Below are 20,568 nucleotides of genomic sequence, written 5' to 3' on the forward strand. Positions count from 1 at the left end.
ACTGAAAAACAGCCCTGGACTCAGACCAGCCTGGCCCAAAATTAGCGTAATTGTGCTTTTCCACAAATACATATTTTAACCTCTTACCACCCGCCTTAACGAGTGCATTTTCCCCAGGTCGACTTTTTATTTTTTTATTTTTTTTATTGGAATCATCAGTAAAAAAAAAAAACGGCAAAGGTGGTCGTACACTGCAAAAAGCACCCGACTAAAAACAAGGAAAAACATCTTAAAGTAAGAGATTTTGTCTTGTTTTAAGGAAAAAATTCTGCCAATGGAGTCAGCATTTTTTTCTTGCTAAGAATTCTTATTTCTAGAATATTTTTCTTATCATAAAACAAGAAAGAAACACTTAATTTAAGCAAATAAAAAGCTAGAATTGAGCAAAATGTCCTCAGAAAATGGAATAATTTAAGGAAAACGTGAAAAATTGTGGATATTTTACTTAAATGTTGCTTGATTTAAGTAAAATGTTCTAAATGACACACATTTTTGAGCAAAATGTTCTTAATAAATACTAATATTTAAGGAAAATATTGCCCGGAGAGTAGGAGGACAGTAGGGGACAGTAGGGGGCGTAAGCTCTTCCTACTGACTGGAAAATCATTGCCTGGCTCTGCCATACTCTTCCCTGTCCATTCCATGCAGGGAGTTAGTCTGGTCACGGAGCAATTGGAGCAGTTTGAAGGGGCGGGTCTAACGCGCACAGATTGTCAGTGAAATAAACCAATTAGCGATTAGCGGACGTGACGACAGCTGTGTCCAATTAAACAAATATGAAGTGAATATAAACTCACGCGGAGAACGCGAGGCAAAATCCTTGACTACTTCATCCAATGATTAGTTTTGGCTAATGTTAACGTTAATTGAACTAAAAACATAGAGGTGCAGCGAGTGACGTAACCTTCTCATTTCTCCGTGACGGTCGTGATTGGTTCGGCTCGGCCTTAGCCGCCAATCAACAACTTGTCTACCGTGCGTGGCCACCTTCTTTCTGCACGAAAGAAGGTGGGTGTGGTTTATCAGGCTAGGAAAATCAACCTACGACACGTCACCTCCACCACCAGGGGGCGCTTCTGAGGAAGATCACAGGAAGTGGTCGAAACAGGTAAAGCAGGTAAAACAAAAACAGTCTGAACCTAAGAAAACAGTCTGAACCTTTTAACAAACAGTAAAATCCAAGCCTTCATCTCATTCTGGGTGTTTTTATTCACTCGCCTGCAGATTAGACTCGTTTATTTACCTTCATGTGGTTGAGACATTTTTGTTAGTTTTGTATTGCTTTTCTATCACTTTTCTGGAAATGTTTTTATAGCTTTTTTTGTAGTTTTTTTTTTTCACATTTTTGTCAATTTTTTGTAATTTTTTGTCACTTTTTTGTCATGTTTTTGTCCATTTTTTAATTTATTTTTTGTCACATTTTTGTCCATTTTTTGTAATTTTTTAGTAAATTTGTTGTCAATTTTTTAGTAAATTTTTTTTGTCACTTTTTTGTGAATTTTTTGTCACTTTTTTGTAATTTTTTGTCAATTTTTTGTCATTTTTTTTTTCAATTTTTTGTCACTTTTTAGTAATTTTTTAAGTCATTTTTTTGTCACTTTTTTGTAATTTTTTTTGTAATTTTTTTAGTAAATTTTTTGTCACTTTTTTCAATTTTTTTTGCTACTTTTTAGTATTTTTTTGTCACTTTTTAGTATTTTTTTGTCACTTTTTTGTAAATTTTTTGTAATTTTTTGACACTTTCTTGTATTTTTTTTGTAATTTTTTAGCAAATTTTTTGTCAATTTTTTGCCACTTTTAAGTAATTTTTTGTCACTTTTTTGTCTTTTTCTTTAATTACTTTTGTCATTTTTTGTCATTTTTTGTGCTCGGTTCAGGTGGGGGTTAAATAATTGTTAAGAGGTTAAATAAAACTAAAAAACAGGCTAAAAAGTTCTAATAAAAACATGAATAAGAAAGTGAGTTTGAACAAAGGCTGTGAAAGTGCCAAAATGTTCCAAAGTGTAGTGACCGTTTCTCCAAAAGACCGGTCACTTGACTTCTTCTTCATCTCATCCTGGGTGTTTTTATTCACTCGCCTGCAGATTAGACTCGTTTATTTAAATTCATGTGGTTGAGACAGTTTATGTTGATGAACACGCCACCTTCTATACTTTCCATCCGTTCTCCCACACTCGCTCTCACACTCTCTCATTGTGCAGTGAGTGACCCCCCCCCCCCTGTGCAGTGAGTGACCCCCCCCCTGTGCAGTGAGTGACCCCCCCTGTGCAGTGAGTGACCCCCCTGTGCAGTGAGTGACCCCCCCGGTGCAGTTGCATCAGAGAGCAGAGTGATGTGTCATTGTGATGGTGCAGGTCAGTCGCTGATGCAAGACACTCTGGCTGTTGCAGCTGCGACAGAAGCCCTGGACACAATCACACTATCTCCACTGCCACTTTACCCAAATCTAAAAGCTTCTACACTGGAGCTTACAGCTGTTGTGTGTCAGAGTGACACCTGACTTGAAAGCAACGACAGTCTACAGAACGACAAAACTGATATTTCCTCTTTGTTTGTTGTTGCTTTTTAGTCATTTTTCTTAGTTTTGTATTGCTTTTCTATCACTTTTTTGGAAATGTTTTTATTGCTTTTTTTTGGTACATTTTTTGTAATTTTTTGGTCATTTTTTTGCCAATTTTTTGTCACTTTTTTGTCAATTTTTTTGGTCACTTTTTTGTAATTTTTTAGTAAATTTTTTGTCCCTTTTTTGCCACTTTTTAGTATTTTTTGTCACTTTTTTGTGAATTTTTTGTAAATTTTTTGTAAGTTTTTTGTCATTTTTTGGTCACTTTTTTGTAATTTTTTAGTACATTTTTTGTCACTTTTTTTTCATTTTTTTTGCCACTTTTTAGTATTTTTTTTATCACTTTTTTGTCACTTTTTTGTAATTTTTTGTCACTTTTTGGGATTTTTTTTGTATTTTTTTAGTACATTTTTTGTCAATTTTTGCCACTTTTTAGTAATTTTTTTTGTCACTTTTTTGTCTTTTTCTTTCATTACTTTTGTCATTTTTTGTGATTTTTTTGTGCTCGGTTCAGGTGGGGGTTAAATAAGGTTAAGAGGTTAAATAAAACTAAAAACCATGATAAAAAAAAGTTCTAATAAAAACAATAATAAGAAAGTGTTTGAGTTAAAATGTTCCAAAGTGCAGTGACCGTTTCTCCAAAAGACCAAAAGTCACTACACTTCTTCTAAAGCTGTTTCCATTTTTATTCAAAGCGTTTGGAATCTTGTTTTTGAGTTTTGGAATCTTGTTTTTCAAGTTTTGGAATCTTGTTTTTCAAGTTTTGGTTCGTGTCGCCGGAGACTGAATCAAACAAACACTTTCTCCAAAACGCAAACAAAGGAGGTGAACGTGGACAACCTTGTCTTGTCTCCGTCATTTGCTCCGGGCTTTAGTGACATCTGTTCACAACGTTCAAGCAGCTCTGAGGATCATCATGGACAGTTTTCATAACAAGTCTGATCTTAAAGGGTTCCTCCTTAAAAAACACAACAGGAAAGTGTGACAAGTATAGATTAAATAGATCAAATATTTAGTGAACAAACTTGATGCTGAACTTTACTATGTGTAAGGGTTAAAGTATAGAACGCGGGTCGGAAAATAAGTACCGACAGGGCAAAACGGTCTTGTTCCAGGCAGTGTGGCCAGGCTAGTAGCAGCTAGGCTAGTAACAGCTAGGCTAGTAGCAGCAAGGCTAGCTACTTATTGCTAGCCTAGCTACTTAGCTTAAAGTTTTTTTTTTTTGGTTTTGCAATCTTGTTTTTGAGTTTTTGAGTTTTGGAATCTTGTTTTTGAGTTTTTGAGTTTTGGAATCTTGTTTTTGAGTTTTTGAGTTTTGGAATCTTGTTTTTGAGTTTTTGAGTTTTGGAATCTTGTTTTTGAGGTTTTGAGTTTTGGAATCTTGTTTTTGAGTTTTGGAATCTTGTTTTTGAGTTTTGGAATCATGTTTTTGAGTTTTGGAATCTTGTTTTTGAGTTTTGGAATCATGTTTTTGAGTTTTGGAATCTTGTTTTGGAGTTTTGGAGTTTTGGAATCTTGTTTTTGAGTTTTTGAGTTTTGGAATCTTGTTTTTGAGTTTTTGAGTTTTGGAATCTTGTTTTTGAGTTTTTGAGTTTTGGAATCTTGTTTTTGAGTTTTTGAGTTTTGGAATCTTGTTTTTGAGGTTTTGAGTTTTGGAATCTTGTTTTTGAGTTTTGGAATCTTGTTTTTGAGTTTTGGAATCATGTTTTTGAGTTTTGGAATCTTGTTTTTGAGTTTTGGAATCATGTTTTTGAGTTTTGGAATCTTGTTTTGGAGTTTTGGAGTTTTGGAATCTTGTTTTTGAGTTTTGGAGTTTTTGAATCTTGTTTTTGAGTTTTGGAATCTTGTTTTGGAGTTTTGGAGTTTTGGAATCTTGTTTTTGAGTTTTTGAGTTTTGGAATCTTGTTTTTGAGTTTTTGAGTTTTGGAATCTTGTTTTTGAGTTTTGGAATCATGTGTTTGAGTTTTGGAATCTTGTTTTTGAGTTTTTGAGTTTTGGAATCTTGTTTTTGAGTTTTGGAATCTTGTTTTTGAGTTTTTGAGTTTTGGAATCTTGTTTTTGAGTTTTTGAGTTTTGGAATCTTGTTTTTGAGTTTTGGAATCTTGTTTTTGAGGTTTTGAGGTTTGGAATCTTGTTTTTGAGTTTTGGAATCATGTTTTTGAGTTTTGGAATCTTGTTTTTGAGTTTTGGAATCTTGTTTTTGAGTTTTGGAATCTTGTTTTTGAGTTTTGGAATCATGTTTTTGAGTTTTGGAATCTTGTTTTTGAGTTTTGGAATCATGTTTTTGAGTTTTGGAATCTTGTTTTTGAGTTTTTGAGTTTTGGAATCTTGTTTTTGAGTTTTGGAATCTTGTTTTTGAGTTTTGGAATCTTGTTTTTGAGTTTTGGAATCTTGTTTTTGAGTTTTGGAATCATGTTTTTGAGTTTTGGAATCTTGTTTTGGAGTTTTGGAATCTTGTTTTTGAGTTTTGGAGTTTTTGAATCTTGTTTTTGAGTTTTGGAATCTTGTTTTGGAGTTTTGGAGTTTTGGAATCTTGTTTTTGAGTTTTTGAGTTTTGGAATCTTGTTTTTGAGTTTTTGAGTTTTGGAATCTTGTTTTTGAGTTTTTGAGTTTTGGAATCTTGTTTTTGAGTTTTGGAATCATGTGTTTGAGTTTTGGAATCTTGTTTTTGAGTTTTTGAGTTTTGGAATCTTGTTTTTGAGTTTTGGAATCTTGTTTTTGAGTTTTTGAGTTTTGGAATCTTGTTTTTGAGTTTTGGAATCTTGTTTTTGAGGTTTTGAGGTTTGGAATCTTGTTTTTGAGTTTTGGAATCATGTTTTTGAGTTTTGGAATCTTGTTTTTGAGTTTTGGAATCTTGTTTTTGAGTTTTGGAATCATGTTTTTGAGTTTTGGAATCTTGTTTTTGAGTTTTGGAATCATGTTTTTGAGTTTTGGAATCTTGTTTTTGAGTTTTTGAGTTTTGGAATCTTGTTTTTGAGTTTTGGAATCTTGTTTTTGAGTTTTGGAATCATGTTTTTGAGTTTTGGAATCTTGTTTTTGAGTTTTGGAATCTTGTTTTTGAGTTTTGGAATCATGTTTTTGAGTTTTGGAATCTTGTTTTTGAGTTTTTGAGTTTTGGAATCTTGTTTTTGAGGTTTTGGAATCTTGTTTTTGAGTTTTTGAGTTTTGGAATCTTGTTTTTGAGGTTTTCAGTTTTGGAATCTTGTTTTTAAGGTTTTGGAATCTTGTTTTTGAGTTTTGGAATCTTGTTTTTAAGGTTTTGGAATCTTGTTTTTGAGTTTTTGAGTTTCGGAATCTTGTTTTTGAGTTTTGGAATCTTGTTTTTGAGTTTTTGAATCTTGTTTTTGAGTTTTGGAATCTTGTTTTTGAGTTTTGGAATCTTGTTTTTGAGTTTTTGAGTTTTTGAATCTTGTTTTTGAGTTTTGGAATCTTGTTTTTGAGTTTTGGAATCATGTTTTTGAGTTTTGGAATCTTGTTTTTGAGTTTTGGAATCTTGTTTTTGAGTTTTGGAATCTTGTTTTTGAGTTTTGGAATCTTGTTTTTGAGTTTTGGAATCTTGTTTTTGAGTTTTGGAATCTTGTTTTTGAGTTTTTGAGTTTTGGAATCTTGTTTTTGAGTTTTGGAATCTTGTTTTTGAGTTTTGGAATCATGTTTTTGAGTTTTGGAATCTTGTTTTTGAGTTTTGGAATCTTGTTTTTGAGTTTTGGAATCTTGTTTTTGAGTTTTGGAATCTTGTTTTTGAGTTTTGGAATCTTGTTTTTGAGTTTTGGAATCTTGTTTTTGAGTTTTGGAATCTTGTTTTTGAGTTTTTGAGTTTTGGAATCTTGTTTTTGAGTTTTTGAGTTTTGGAATCTTGTTTTTGAGTTTTGGAATCTTGTTTTTGAGTTTTTGAGTTTTGGAATCATGTTTTTGAGTTTTGGAATCTTGTTTTTGAGTTTTGGAATCTTGTTTTTGAGTTTTGGAATCTTGTCTTTGATACTTTTTTGTCATTTATTCATCACGCTTTTCTCCCTTTTTTTTATTGTGTTATTGGTGCTTTTCCGGCGTGTTTTGTCACTTTTTTTTATCACACTTTTATTGCATTTTTGTCACTATTTTGATGCTTTTTTTCAAGAAGCTTTTAGATTTAGGTAAAGCCAAACTGGGGGAAATGTGCCCGGTCCAGGTGACTGACTTTCCAACAGGGACAATAACTCTGTTCAATGGGGGCCCGGACGTCACTTTGCCCAGAGCACCACATATTTAGAACCGGCCCTGGGTTGATGTTCCCAATTACCAGCGTTTCTTCCGACTCTGACATCAGTCCCACCAGACCTGGGACAGACCTGGGACAGACCTGGGACAGACCTGGGGGACAGACCTGGGGGACAGACCAGGGGACGGGGACGTACAGTGTCTCTCACCACATGGACCCTGAGTGCTTTGGGATGAGGTTAACGGAGGGAGGATAAACATCTAAACATCTAATGGTTCAGGTCTGGTCAGACAGTGGCCGGAGGAAGTGACCAGTCACCGGGAAATGTGGTTATTTCACCTTTTTATTTAAACCCCGCCGGAGCTGAGCACATCGTGTCCAGTCTGGCAAAACTGAAAAGCACCAAAATAAGGATGAAAAAAGTGACACAAATGTGACAAAAAATATATAAAAATGTGACAAAAAATATATACAGATCTAAGGAAAAATAGATAGAAATCTAAGGAAAAAGAGTCTAAAATGTGAAGAAAAAGAGACAAAAATGTGACAAAAAAGAAACAAAAATGTGACAAAAAATATATAAAGATCTAAGGAAAAATAGACAAAAATGTGACAAAAAATAAACAAAAATCTAAGGAAAAATAGACAAAAATGTGACAAAAACAGATAAAAATCTAAGGAAAAAGAGACTAAAATGTGAAGAAAAAGAGACAAAAATGTGAAGAAAAATAAACAAAAGTGTGACAAAAAATAGATAAAAATCTAAGGAAAAATAGACTAAAATGTTACAAAAAAGAGACAAAAATGTGACAAAAAATAAACAAAAATGTGACAAACAAGAAACAAAAATGTGACAAAAATAGATAGAAATCTAAGGAAAAAGAGTCTAAAATGTGAAGAAAAAGAGACAAAAATGTGACAAAAAAGAAACAAAAATGTGACAAAAAATATATAAAGATCTAAGGAAAAATAGACAAAAATATGATGAAAAAGAGACAAAAATGTGACAAAAAATAAACAAAAATCTAAGGAAAAATAGACAAAAATGTGACAAAAATAGATAAAAATCTAAGGAAAGAGTCTAAAATGTGAAGAAAAATAAACAAAAATGTGACAAAAATAAACAAAAGTGTGACAAAAAATAGATAAAAATCTAAGGAAAAAGAGACTAAAATGGTACAAAAAAGAGACAAAAATGTGACAAAAAAGAAACAAAAATGTGACGAAAAAGAAACAAAAATGTGACGAAAAACATATAAAGATCTAAGGAAAAATAGACAAAAATGTGACAAAAAAGAAACAAAAATGTGACAAAAAGGAGACAAAAATGTGAAAACTTCAGGGAGGGGTCTTCGTGATGGTTCCAGAGTCCGGACTAAACATGCTGAGACTTCTTTTTATCGTGAATGTGACTGAAAGTATTTGATCTGCACTCTCGCCTTTTACTGTCATTGATTGTTTTTTTTTATGTTGCTTATGTTTGTCTACAAATAAACTTGCCTAAAGCTGAACCGGAGAAATGCACCCATGTGGCGGCAAAAACAAGACGAAAAAGCACAAAGACACACATTAACGTGACAAAAAAGACCACAAAAAAGTGACGACAACACGGCAACAACGCAAGGAAACACGAGGAAAAATCTGAAATGAGTTTTGTAGGTCTTAGCTTTCAAATGAGGCGTGTCAGTGCAGTGCCTCGCTTTTTCGTCTCGTTTTGTGTCGCTATTTTGACACTTTTTTCAAGAACATTTAGATTTGGGTAAAGCCAAACTGGAGAAGTTATTTGGAAGTACATTTTCTATTCTATCTGTGAAGTGAAGTTCATAAGGTTTCCCGCCTTATTATGCAAAACCTTTCGCCCGTTTGCCAAAGTGCAGGATTATTTAATATCAGCTTTAAGATTTAACAAGATTTAGAAACAATACCGGGTTTATTCACAGCTGAGGCACAGGAGCAGGTTCTCAACTATATAAAGGTTATCGATAAAAATGGCTTTAAATAAAAGATTTGTGAACCCCTCTTTGACCTCTGACCCCCCGCTTTAAACCCAGTCTCCAGTTTGACTTTACCCAAATACATAATATGATGAATAAAATATATATAAAAATAGTTGTAACACAGGCCTTTGTTGATTTGACTCCATCCATAAACTCAATAAAGCAGTGGTGGAAAGTAACAAAGTAAAAAGTACAAGTTATAGGTACTTTTACTTTACTTACGTCAATTTTATGATGAATACTTTTTACTTTTATTCCACTACATTTTTAAATTCTCTACGATGAACTGGTTTAGTCCCAGTTTAGCCTTGGTTTAGTGGTTTACTCCTTAAGACCTGGTTAAAGGGCTGGGACATAGACATTTTTTTCATTTTTCATTTCATTTTTTTATTTATTTCATTCATTTAAAAATGCAACAACAGCATTTAGCATGACTGAAAAGGAGCAGAAAGAAGTAAAAACTTATAATGTCTGCCCCTCATCAACACTAAATCATTTACAGTTCCAGTTCATTTAAATGTTAAACTGTCTTTTTTTTTTTTTTCTTGTCCAAGACATCAAAACACAAAACACAAAATACATAAATAAAGTTGATCTGCTCCTCCGCAGTGTCATATTTTTGTAACATTGATCATTTTACATACTTCTTAAACACATCAATGGACTTAGACCTAGAAGAAATAGTATTTTTTTTCCATTTTTTCTTCCACATAAAGCTAACGTGATGGAGTACAGCAGTCACTGTACATAAGATGTCACTATTTCATTGTTTTTTGTTTGTTTTTCTCACATTTTCTGCCTCTTTGCTCACCCTGGGCGTTTCTAAGAGCTGGATGTAACAAGTACATTCCTCCATTGTGAGATCAATAAAGGCTTATTTTATCTCATCTTATCTTTGTAAGCTTAAAGCCACACCGCGTAAGATTTTACCCAATAAACAAAATGGAAATACAAGAATTTATTTTTATTTTATTCTAAAATGTGAAGAAAAAGAGACAAAAATGTGACAAAAAAGAAACAAAAATGTGACAAAAAATATATAAAGAAGGAAAAATTGACAAAAATGTGAAGAAAAATAAACAAAAATGTGACAAAAAATAAACAAAAATGTGACAAAAAATAAACAAAAATGTGACAAAAAATAAACAAAAATGTGACAAAAAATAAACAAAAATGTGACAAAAAATAAACAAAAATGTGACAAAAAAGAGACAAAAATGTGACAAAAAATATATAAAAATGTGACAAAAAATATATACAGATCTAAGGAAAAATAGACAAAAATGTGATGAAAAAGAGACAAAAATATGATAAAAAATAAACAAAAATGTGAAGAAAAATAAACAAAAATGTGACAAAAAAGCGACAAAAATGTGACAAAAAATAAACAAAAGTGTGATATTTATAAATATTTTCACCATTGAAAAATACCTCAAACAAACACGTGCTTTTGGTCTGAGCGGCTCAGCTCTGCTAAAACATGACTATAATATATAACTTTACCAGGAGTGGGTACGTCTCAAGCTCGTTTCCATGGAGACGTCAACTAAAGTCAGTAGAATTGAGAGTTAAACAGGCTAGGTCCTCATCGAGATCCATTCTTTGATTTTCCACTGCAAAAAATAGCATTTTCTGTGTCGAGCTGGTCATCGAGAGCATGTTTTGTGTTGATGGTAAAGTATAGTCCAAAATGTTACGCAGTGTGCCTTTAAAATGAATGTTAAACTACTCCTGGTAATAATATCAGGAGTAGTTTAACATTTGCACAGTAATATCTTCACTTTACTGCGCGGACGCCAAACTACTCCTGGTATTATTACGCCTTACAATATAGTTCCCCCTTTTATCCACTTAGAAAATCCACATTGTTTAATTTTGTGTAATTATACTTTGTAGTGTAACACTTCACGTAAATATATTTAAATAAAACGTGAAGAGTTTGGTATCTTCTATCTTGACCTGGTTTGGAGCTATAGAGGAGGAGAGGCTAAATGCTAACGCCGACTGTGCTAACGTGACTGAGGACACGCGTGAAGACCGGACAGGACCACATGAACTCGTCTAAGGTAAGAACAGATCTCAGTATGGAAACACACTGGCCTGTTCCTTTAAACACTTTGTAATTATAAAGTAAATTATACAATGCATACTTTTATACTTCTATTGAAGTAAAAAAAATGTATCTGATCCTTTTACTTTTCTGATACCTCTGTACTTACACTGTATGTTTGTCTGTTGGATTTCTCTCTCTACAATGAAAGGATAAATGGAGGATTTAAAAAAAAAAAACCATGCAGAAGTAACTTCTTAATGGGGCTGGATGCAAGTTCGCCATTTTATACTCACTACTGCCACCTCAGGCCATATGTGTAACTGCACCTTCTATGTTAAGCTCGTGCATGACGGCAATTCGGGCCGAAGTGACACATTTTTGAGTGACCGTACAGGATTTTAGAGGCAGTTGTGGTGAACAGGTCTGGGCTCATTCTACACATTAGGACATGGAGGAACATGTAGGGGGAGGAAAATACATAATTTTAACATTTTTAAACTCCCTATAGTCCCTTTAAACATGGGACTAGTTTAAAAAATGACAAATTTGTGAAAAAAAACAAAAAACAGTTTACCATAATGACCCCAGTTTGAGCTCTGTGGGCCTCGCGGAAGAACCTTTGCTACTGGCAGACTGGGGGGGGGGGGGGGGACACATTTAAAAGGGGGGTCTGGGGTCTGGGGGTCCTCGTCCTCCCACAGAGATCTTTTTTATTTTAATGGTGCCTTTTCATGCATTCTAACAGACCAATAAGTACATGTTTTTCCCCCTGTGTCAACAATGAAAATGGCTCAGACCTTGTTTAGACCTGGTTCAGACCCAGATTAGTCCTGGGTTAGTCCTGGTCTAGTCTCGGGTGAAAAGTCATCTGATAAAGCCTTACATGTGAGAGAGTCGGCAAAGGGAGGGAACTCATTTGACATTTTTCTCCTTATGCCCAGGGCAATGGGCGCCGGCTGCTCTGCTTTATGACCACGACTCTGGGGGCCGCCATTGCTGTAGTACCTCCATATCGCCACTAGGCCCCCATGGAAAAGCATTGGAGTTTAGACACCTTAAAAACAACTTAAGAAATCTGGTACTTAATGAGGCTCGGACTGTTAGCATTGGAGCAGCGCGAGCTACACGTCACGCAAGGGCGGAGTCTACGGTGAAGATCCCGCCCTTATGCCCTTTTTAGGAACATGCTTCGTCAGAGCTGGGGAGGAGGAGTCTAAATCCTCCATACACATCTGTTAAACAGAATCATCTCCTGTATCTGGGTTAATGTTTAACCCCTTAACTCCCACCTGAACCGAGCACATTTTTTCTCCAGCTTTACCCCAATCCAAAAGCTTCTGGAAAAAAGGTGTGAAAATAGCAACAAAACTGAGACGAAAACAATGATGGAAATGTGAGAAAAAAATTACGGAAAAAGTACAAAAAAATGACGAAAATTGACGAAAATGTGACAATAAAGTGAGAAAAATTTGACGAAAAAATGAGAAAAATGGACGAAAAAGTGACAAAAAAGTGATAAGAATTTGACAAAAAATAATCGAAAAATTTGACGAAAAAGTGACAAAAAATGAAAAAAAAAACGACAAAAATCTACAAAAAATTGACAATAAAGTGAGAAAAATTTGACGAAAAAGTGACAAAAAATGGACAAAAAAGCAATAAGAATTAAAAAAAAAAAAAAAAAAAAATTTTACGAAAAAGTGCCAAAAAATTTACAAAAAAACAACAAAAAATTGCAAAAATTTGACAAAAAAGAGAAAAACAATTGACGACAATTGAGGAAAAAATGGACGAAAAAGTGATAAGAATTTGACAAAAAAAAATAGAAAAATTTACGAAAAAGTGCCAAAAAATGTACAAAACATGAACAAAAAACGACAAAAAACGACAAAAATTGGACAAAAAATTGACGAAAAAATTGACGAAAAATATAGAAAAAAATTACGAAAAAGTGACAAAAATTTGACAAAAAATTGTCAAAAAGTGAGAAAAATTTGACAAAAAATTTAGAAAAAATGGACGAAAAAAGTGATAAGAATTAAAAAAAGAAACGAAAAATTTACAAAAAATGTACAAAAAACAACAAAAATTGACAAAAAAGTCACGAAAATTTGACAAAAATGAGATGACTGCCAACAAAAAAAGTGATGATAAAAAATCTGATGCCGTGAGGAAAAAGATCAATTTAGTTTTGTAGGTCTTAGCTTTCAAATGAGGCGCTACACTGGCCTACAGGATTTGGGTAAAGCTGAACTGGAGAAAACGCTCTCGGTTCAGGCGGGAGTTAAGCGGTTAACGCGGACAACGCACGTGCGCCTTTACTGCAAAGGTTTGAGACCCTCCCACCCTGACCCCGCATCTCCTCCCGCTCTGTCCGGCCCTGCTCCGAGTCCGAGTCCTCTGCGCACGAGGCGCACGCGGCACAAAGGGCAGAATCGGAACTATTTCATATTCGGGCGGGGATGACTTTAGTGCTGAGTCGTGCTGACATTGCTAACCTTTGAACAGCCGACGGTACAGTCAGTGCGCGCGAGCGGCCCCGCCCCTCTCAGCTCACGCGAACAAACAAACAAACGCGCACATTTAAAATCACCCAAAAAACTGTGCGCGCGGGTTGAGGACAAACCGCGCGCGTGGAAATGATAAAAAAAAAAAACGCAAAAGAAAAAAGGAGGAAAATTAAATCTCCGTGCCGGTCCCGCCCCTTCGTGACGTCACCGCCCGCGCTTATATACGGGGACCTGCGCCATGAAGAGCAGCACAACTCAGGACCCGCCGTAGATACTTCAGCTGTGGAGGAAAAGAACCGCGAGCCTCAGCCCAGACCTCCGCCATGATGAACGGCCAGATCAACGGCTTCCACAACTCGCTCATCGACGAGGACTGCTTCCTCTTCACCTCGGAGTCCGTGGGGGAAGGACACCCGGGTAAGACGCTCCCCACGCCGGCCACAAAGGCGTCCCCCCCCCCCCCCCCTCCCTGATCCGCGTCTAACATTCGCTCGTTCTGTCGCTGTGGGTCCGTGTGAGCGGGAACGTCAGGGAGGCCGGGTCGGTGCGCACGCGCTGCTAGCTAACACGAGCTAGCCCACTTGGATGACCGCAGTAATCCGCGTGCCCCCCTCGGCCCCCACGCGCTCTCCCTGTAGTGCTTTGTGGGGCTGATTGAACCACGCATTACCCGTGTCCGCCCCCCCCCCCCCCCCGTGTCGGCTTGGTTCGGCCCGGTCCGCGTCTGCTGCGTAATGCACCAAAAACCACGCTGTGTTTGGAGCCTTCACGCGGCCGATGCCTTCCGGTACGGTCTGCTGCGCGCGCTCAGACCTGCCCCACGTGCACATGATGAAATGGCGACTGATGTAATGACTCACTCCCACATGTATGTGTGTGTGTACGTACTGCCACAGGGGAGACGCACGTGGGGGAGTCCTCACCTACACCGCCTTTTACGGCAGTCCGCGCGCACTGGGGGTTACAGTTCGAGACCTGGCTCACCAAACTAGTCCGGGGAGTTCACATTACCTCAGATTACATGTTGTGTTTGAGCTTTTTAACGCACTAAAGTCAAACATTCCTAAAGAGGGGAGTTGACGTGACGCACAAATCCAGAACGTGCTATCCTGAAGACATGACGTAAAGTGAAAACTGTTGGATTAAAGGGGGGGTGTTAAGCAAAATGGACTTTTTCAAGCTTTACATCATGTTGTTATGTCGTTCCCTCATTAAAAACATGCCTGAAGTGTTGCCTTGGCACATTCACGTGTTTTTGAGTAATCTGTAAAAACTCTGATGGCGGCCATTTTAGGGATAGGTTTGCCTGAGTCCTCCTAGGAACGCCCCCACCTCCTGGAGACGCCTCCGAGCTTTCGTCACCAGCCGAGTAACCGACCACTGCTCCTCAGCAGAACCCCCTCCCCACTGATGCCACAGACAGCGTGTGGAGGGGGCGTGTCTAAAGGCTCAGAGGTTCGTGACCTCTTAACTCCCGCCTGAACCGAGCACATTTTCTCCAGTTTGGCTTTACCCCAATCCAAAAGCTTCTGGAAAAAAAGCTGTGAAAATAGAAACTGAGACGAAAACAATGATGGAAATGTGACAAAAAAAGTGAGGAAAAATTGATGAAAAAGTGGCAAAAATGTCACAAGAAATTGACAAAAAATGGAAGAAAAATTTGATAAAAAATTGACGAAAAAATGACAAATTTGATAAAAAATTGACAAGGAAAGAAAATACCAAAATTTGATGAAAAATTACAAAAATGAGTTGAATACCCAACAAAAAAATGATGAAAAAAAAAAATCTGCCGTGAGGAAAAAGATCCTCTCGGTTCAGGCGGGAGTTAAGAGGTTCTTAAAGAGACAGAGGCCTATTTCAAGACATTCACTACAGCCATTTTGAGAGAGACATTTTACACAAGGCAGTTATTCTAATTTACTGCATTTACAGACCAACAGAAGGTTTGTCATCATTGTAGTGTGATATAGACTGGTGCTATGGGACTGAAGAAAGCAGAATACCCCCTCTTTAACCTCTTGAACTGAGCACATGTTCTACAGTTTGGCTTTACCCGAATCTAAAAGCTTCATGGGAAAAAAGAGGAAAAACAGGAAATGGAAAAATGTCACGGCAACAACGCAAGGAACAAGATCCATCAATTACGTAGGTCTTAGCTTTCAAATGAGGCGTCACACTGGCCTTTAGGCTGTAAACCTTTAGATTTGGGTAAAGCTACTGGCCATATGTCCATTCTGGAAGAGCACAGAAGGGCCACTGGTCTGGCCTCTCACTTTACCTTACACTTAACCCCGGGCGTAACCGAGCTTTACCCAAATGTAAAAGCTTAAAAGAAAAGCATCCAAAAACAAAAATGTGCTGGAAAAGCAACAAAAAAGTGACAAAAGCACAACAAAATGTGACGACAAAGCAATGAAAAAAGCGATGAAAAACCTGCTACCGGCCACTGTTTTTCCACACGGATTTGTTCTTACTTTAGACGAGTTCATGTGTACCTGTCTGGTCTTCACGCGTGTCCTCAGTCACGTTAGCACAGACGGCGTTAGCATTTAGCCTCTCCTCCTCTATAGCTCCAAACCAGGTGAAGATAGAAGCTACCGAGCTCTTCCATGTTTCACTATTTAAATATGGTTACGTGAAGAGCTTAGTAGCTTCTATCTTCACCTGGTTTGGAGCTATAGAGGAGCAGAGGCTAAATGCTAACGCCGCCTGTGCTAACGTGACTGAGGACACGCGTGAAGACCAGACAGGTACACGTGAACTCGTCTAAGCTCAGGCAAGAACATCTCTCAGTGTGTAAAAACGGTTGCCTGTTCCTTAAGGAAAACCAAATGCATTCTGTCTTTTGGCTGTGTAACACCTCATTTGAAAGCTAAGACCCACAAAACTGATCTTTTTCCTCGTGTTGTTGCTGTGTTGTCACCTTTTGTATGTTTTTTTTTTTTCTTTCTTTTTTTTCATTTTTGTCAAATTTTTGTCACATTTTTGTTACGTTTACATCCTTGTTTTCTCATTTTTTGTGTGGCTATTTTGGTGCTTTTTTCCCCCCAAGAAGCTTTTTGATTAGGGTAAAGCCAAACTGGAGAACATGGGGTCCGTTCAGGTGGGAGTTAAGAGGTTAAAGAAGTTGTAATTTCCAGCTAATGACACTGATCTCGTTCTGTCTTCCAGATAAGATCTGTGACCAGATCAGCGACGCCGTTCTCGACGCTCATCTCAAACAAGACCCCGATGCCAAAGTCGCTTGTGGTAAAGGCCGTGGACGGATCAAACGTGGCGCAGGTTTTTGGGCGCGTTGTTAATGTTCTGTATCGGTTACAGAGACCGTTGCCAAGACGGGGATGATCCTGCTGGCGGGAGAGGTGACCTCCCGGGCCGTGGTGGACTATCAGAAAGTGGTCCGTGACACCATTCGTCAGATCGGATACGACGAGTCCGCCAAAGGTCAGTGCGTGTGGGGGTTGTTGAGTCTTCAGAGTCGATAGCAGCTCATGTGATGTTTGTTATTGTGCTTTAGGTTTTGATTATAAGACCTGCAATGTTTTGGTGGCCTTGGAGCAGCAGTCGCCCGATATCGCTCAGGGAGTTCACATCGACCGCAACGAGGAGGACATCGGGGCCGGAGACCAGGTCAGAGAAGCTCCTGGGACGCGGGGCCTTCATGAGGGGCTCGTCATAAGTGTCTTTTCTTTGTTCGACAGGGCTTGATGTTTGGCTATGCCACAGATGAGACCGAGGAGTGCATGCCTCTCACCATCGTGCTCGCTCACAAGCTCAACGCCAAGATGGCCGAACTGCGGCGCAACGGCACTCTGCCCTGGCTGCGACCAGACTCCAAGACCCAGGTACTGCAGGGTTTACGTGGGGCAGGATTCTGAACCGATGTTACGACACCGGCAGTCTTTTTTGAAAATTATGTTTCTGTCAATTTTTTGTCAATTTTAATCACATTTTAGGATTTTTTTTCGTCACCTTTTTAAAAACATCAAATTTTAGTCATTTTTTTTCTTTTTTTTTTTCTTTTTATTATTTTTTGTGATTTTTGTACTTTTTTTGTCATTTTAATCACATTTTTTGATTTTTTCCGTCAATTTCTTGTGACATTTTTGCCACTTTTTCATCCGTTTTTCGTCACTTTTTTGTCTTTCTCACATATTTGTCTTTATAATTTTTTTGTCATTTTAAATCACATTTTTGGATTTTTTTTTGTCACTTTTTTAAATCAAATTGTCTTTTTTCTCAATTTTTTTGTCTTTTTAATTTTTGGAATTTTTTCGTCAATTTCTTGTGACATTTTTGCCACTTTTTCATCCGTTTTTCGTCACTTTTTTGTCTTTTTGTCTCGCATTTTTGTCATTTTTTTTTTTTGTCATTTTAATCACATTTTTGGAATTTTTTCGTCAATTGTTTTTAATAAATTTTTGGGTCATTTTTTCGTCCATTTTCCGTCACTTTTCTGTCGATGTTGTCTCACTCTTTTGCCACATTTCCATCATTGTTTTCGTCTCAGTTTTGCCAATGTGTCGGCGTTCCCCGCAGGTGACCGTGCAGTACCGGCAGGACCGCGGCGCCATGCTGCCCGTGCGCGTCCACACCATCGTCGTCTCCGTCCAGCACGACGAGCACATCTGCCTGGAGGAGATGAGGGACGCCCTGAAGGACAAGGTCATCAAGGCCGTGGTCCCCTGCATCTACCTGGACGACGACACCATCTACCACCTGCAGCCCAGCGGCCGCTTCGTCATCGGAGGACCGCAGGTAACGCCGCCGCCGCGGAGCCCGGGGGGGGGGGGCCGATGGCGAGCGGGACGTCTGACCCACTGTGCGTTTCCAGGGCGACGCCGGGCTAACGGGCCGTAAGATCATCGTGGACACGTACGGGGGCTGGGGCGCTCACGGGGGCGGAGCCTTCTCTGGTAAGGACTACACAAAGGTGGACCGCTCTGCTGCCTACGCTGCCCGCTGGGTGGCCAAGTCTCTGGTGAAGGCGGAGCTCTGCCGGCGAGTGCTTGTCCAGGTGAGGAGCTCGTCCTGCCAGAATGTTTGCAAAGCATAAACGGGGGGAAATGTGATTTACGCCTTTGCCGTGTAGGTGTCGTATGCCATCGGCGTGGCCCATCCCCTTTCCATTTCCATCTTCCACTACGGCACGTCCAGCAAGAGCGAGCGCGAGCTGCTGGACATCGTCAAGAGGAACTTCGACCTGCGGCCCGGAGTCATTGTCAGGTAACCTCCAGAGAGCAGGTTCTTGTAGAATTCCTCAGGAGCTGGAGTAATGCTGCTGTAGATGTAGGTCACACTGGGCCTGTGCTCATGTGGTTAGCCCTGTGTAGCTCGACAGGCTAATGCTATTTAAATAAAGACTCTGGGATGTGGTAAGTGTCCAGTGTGGTGCCTCTGTGACCTGAGCCGCTGGTCTGTCCGGGTGGGTACTGCACGATAATAATGAGTGACTAAGTGTTGTAGGACATTCCACACCTGTAGAGCGGTGTGACCGTCTGCCTATGACTGCTGCTAAATGCTCTGATTATGTATTCCAGGGAGCTGGATCTGAAGAAGCCCCTCTATCAGAGGACCGCAGCCTATGGCCACTTTGGCCGAGATTCTTTCCCATGGGAGGTGCCCAAAAAGCTCAAATATTAAACGTGTTAAGCTTTTCCCCCCAGGCTTGTTGGTGTATACTACAGAGAAGCCTCCAAGCGCCAGGGGAGAAATGCCCTTTATCATGGTATCACAGTCCCTCCTCTCCTCCCTTGTCTGTTTCTGATTGCAGTATCTTTGGTTCCACTCATGCACCAGTAGCTTTAGGCTTTCTTTGTATTCCTCTGTGGTCATGATGATCTGTGTGTCCTGTGGCGTTGGACATGGGGCCACTGGTGTTAGCGTGACAGTGTGGGACGGTCCTTATGCAGCTCTCAAACATTCCTCAGTAGTGACAGTCTTCCCTCTTTTTGCTTTATTCCCTTGTCTTTGTGGAGGATGCTAGAATGGCACAATTAAAATGGAAGGGATTGTTGCTGTTTTCTGTAAAAATGCTATGCATTACAGGCTAAAGGAAAAGCCACGTCCTAATGGGCTCTAAAGGAGCAGCTCCTCAGACTCCCGTGCACAGCCTGGAGCAGTTTTCTGACGTAATACAGAAAAGTCAGAGGCTGCTGTCCCTGCTCTGGTCTGCACAGGGACTGATACTTGAATTAGAAATTGGATTGTTATATTGGAATTGAATTTTAAAGTCATCCTTTTTAGCACATGAAATGTAGTGAGCCCGTTTGTGGCTCCTGGTGTCCCGATGGCGGGTGTGCTACAGAGAAACCTGCCCATCGGGACGCCTTTGCCTTGCTCTCAAGGGGCTCCTACGCAAACCTCAACACTATTTATTTGTTCTCTGAGAGCCGGCGTGGATACAGAGAAGCCGGCCTTCAGAAGGCAGCTTTAACTGGTATTGACAATGAACGCTTGACTTTTTTACAGTTTGACCTGAGGTTTCAGAGTGTGCTACAGAAAAGCTCTGATTCGCCTCCAAAGCAAAGTGTCAACTTGATTATTTTTTACCAGCAAATCGTATTTATGAGATTGTTTAGTGTTAATCCCATACAACTTGTCTGGTGCAATGTGATTTGGCTCTTGCCTGGGCCCCGAGGATGGCCACGTCTGGCTGGTGTTGTACAGAGAAACCAGCCATGTTTACAGCCCATCTCTCTGGTCCAGGCGGTTCCCACGTGGGGCTTCACCTGACGCTGACGTAAGCAAAGAGTGCCTTTTCTATCCCTCTACTTTTGCTTTACCCCCCCCCTCCCCCCATTCTCTCCAAATGACAGCCACACTGTAGTCTTAATGTGTAGACGCTCTGTAATAAACAACCACTCAACCACATCACGTGTCTGTCGTTCTTCTCCGGAGTCGTGTTGGAAACAGGTCCTGAGTCTGGATAAAATCTCTCCTTTTCTCTAATGTTTGTCATCGAGAACCAGAAAACGGAACAATCGTGTTTGGAAGTTCTGCAAATGGACAATATCGGGTTCATTAAATGTAGAAAAAGAAATGGAAACTGGAAGAAATTGTGGCAAAGTTATGGGAAAATAATAATAAAAAAACAGTGGAATAAATGGAGGGACAAATTGATGTAAATAGAGAAAATATTAAAGGAAAGTGAGGGGATAGTTGGGGTAAAAACGCCAACATTTGGGCAAAACATCTGGACCAAGTCACTTTTAACGGCATCGAAACCTGGATTTAAACCACAAGCC

General features: G+C 38.8%; 1 protein-coding gene across 2 annotated transcripts; it reads left to right on the forward strand.

Annotated features, from left to right (window-relative positions):
- The first annotated feature begins 13,604 nt into the window (after positions 1-13,604).
- Positions 13,605-20,194, forward strand: mat2ab (methionine adenosyltransferase 2Ab). 2 transcript variants are annotated; one of them, XM_079552749.1, is made up of 9 exons: positions 13,605-13,735; positions 16,493-16,570; positions 16,643-16,765; positions 16,839-16,951; positions 17,023-17,166; positions 17,861-18,079; positions 18,156-18,338; positions 18,414-18,547; positions 18,862-20,194. In XM_079552749.1, the coding sequence occupies exons 1-9, from the start codon at positions 13,642-13,644 to the stop codon at positions 18,962-18,964; spliced, it is 1,191 nt and encodes a 396-aa protein (XP_079408875.1). In that variant the 5' UTR covers positions 13,605-13,641; the 3' UTR covers positions 18,965-20,194. The 2 variants fall into 2 exon arrangements, with proteins under 2 accessions (XP_079408875.1, XP_079408876.1); XM_079552750.1 differs by lacking the exon at positions 18,862-20,194 and having other exon boundaries at positions 18,414-18,625.
- The last annotated feature ends 374 nt before the right edge of the window (positions 20,195-20,568 follow it).

The sequence above is a fragment of the Gobius niger genome (genome assembly GCF_951799975.1).
Source record: "Gobius niger genome assembly, chromosome: 1".
NCBI lineage: Eukaryota > Metazoa > Chordata > Actinopteri > Gobiiformes > Gobiidae > Gobius > Gobius niger.

Coding starts and splice junctions, on each gene's coding strand:
- mat2ab (XM_079552749.1), top strand. CDS start 13,642: ATGATGAACGGCCAGATCAACGGCTTCCACAACTCGCTCATCGACGAG. Junction 13,736..16,492: donor CGTGGGGGAAGGACACCCGG/GTAAGACGCTCC, acceptor TCTGTCTTCCAG/ATAAGATCTGTGACCAGATC. Junction 18,548..18,861: donor CGGCCCGGAGTCATTGTCAG/GTAACCTCCAGA, acceptor TATGTATTCCAG/GGAGCTGGATCTGAAGAAGC.